General features: G+C 44.5%; 1 protein-coding gene across 1 annotated transcript in view; it reads right to left on the reverse strand.

Moving 5' to 3' along the window:
- Window positions 1-1,586, reverse strand: part of SLC35E1 (solute carrier family 35, member E1) — a 3,203-nt gene that overhangs the window by 1,111 nt on the left and 506 nt on the right. Inside the window, exons 2-3 of the mRNA XM_008943179.1 lie at window positions 1,100-1,237; window positions 298-423 (exon numbers count right to left, since the gene is read on the reverse strand). Coding sequence (XP_008941427.1) covers window positions 298-423; window positions 1,100-1,237 — 264 coding nt within the window. The remainder of the gene's footprint in view (window positions 1-297; window positions 424-1,099; window positions 1,238-1,586) is intronic.

Genomic DNA, 1,586 nt, shown 5'->3' on the forward strand with positions numbered 1-1,586 from the left:
CCATTTGTTCCTGCCTCAAGCTACAGACTCCCAAGATTTACACTGTCACATAAGGTGCTTCTCCTAATCCTGCCCTGAACACTCACAATAAACACTATGTTTATTTTTTTTCTACTGTTTTGTGAAACCACTTGCAGCTCTTTCACAACAGTTCCTTCCGTGCTGATGAGAAACCACCCCAAAAACTCCAGTGCACTTTTTCAGTGCGGGCGCTGGTGTTTATTTGTTGCTTGCTTTTTTTTTTTCTTTCCTCTTTTCTTTCTCCCTAACGAACAGTTTCCCCAGCACAACACTCACCAGGTCATTCTCCACCAGGAAGGAAGACAGATCGACCAAGACCCACGTTGGGATCATGAAGAACACAGCGTGGCACCCCAGGATGTTCAGCAACCGCAGATGATGTATGCGGGAATCCCTCAACACCTGACAAAAACATTACAGAGCCTTTCTTCAGCTGCTGCCCATGTCACCAGCAGAGGTTCAGGGGCAACAGTAACAGCTTTAGACAACAGAAAAACTCTGGCAATGGGTAAATATTGTTAGTGTACAATTCCTGTGAGGATGCCCAAATTGAAACAGATGTGCATTTGAAAAACGACCGTTTCTGGAGTGGTGCCTTTTACTGTTAACAAGACAATAACACGTTTTAAATGCTCTACAAACCACAAATCATTTTGTCACTAAACCAATTCAAAACAAGCATTTTAATTTTGTTTCTCAGATTTCAAGGAGCGCCCAGTGTTGACACGGAGTCACTCACTACAGAGAAAGGATTTGATCCTGCAAGATATGTTAAAGGCTTTCAAATGAACGATTAAATTTAAGCCCTATCAAAATGTCAGGGGAAAAATCATGCTGTGGAGTAAAGAAAAGGCTCAGGATAAACTGAGTTCTGCCCAATTCTCAGGGTAACAGCTTCGACATGTGGGAAGAGCTGTGAAGAACAGGCACACAAACCAGCCAATCATTTACCTTGGGGTCCTTTGACTATAAAGTCAACTTAAATAAAAATAATAATTAAAAAATGTCATGTAAAATAGATCCTGTCTCGCTAAGGGATGATGCTACTGACCAATGTTACAAACAGCAAAGCCATTACCTTCTTTGAGAAGATGTTCTGAAGGGAAAAACACAAAGTGGCAGCAAGGGCACTGATGAGTCCCCACATGTCAAAGGACAGTTCTGTGACAGTGGCCAGCAGGACACCTGTTATTATGGGGATCAGAGACAAGTACACCTGAAAGAGAAACAGAGAGGAGCAGTTCACAGCTTGGGGAAGTTTCCTTTTCAACTGAGCTCACCACGTGTCACTGATCTGGGGAGAAAAGAAGGAAGAATAAAGCAGCAGAACTGGGGATCAATTATCTCACAGTCTGAGGGAGTTCAGTGACCACAGCACACAGGGGAACAGCTCCAGCATACAGGGAGCACCCCCTCGCTCAACGGGGGGACGTGTTTTCTTTACATTCACAGCACAAGGAACTTATAAAACCTCCTGTCCTGGTTCTGTGTAAAAAGGGGTTCAGGGCAGGACCCACACGGAATAGAACTGTGTACTTGCCTCTCCCCCCCCCCCCCCAGAGCGA

Source organism: Merops nubicus, unplaced genomic scaffold (genome assembly GCF_000691845.1).
Source record: "Merops nubicus isolate BGI_N331 unplaced genomic scaffold, ASM69184v1 scaffold33396, whole genome shotgun sequence".
NCBI lineage: Eukaryota > Metazoa > Chordata > Aves > Coraciiformes > Meropidae > Merops > Merops nubicus.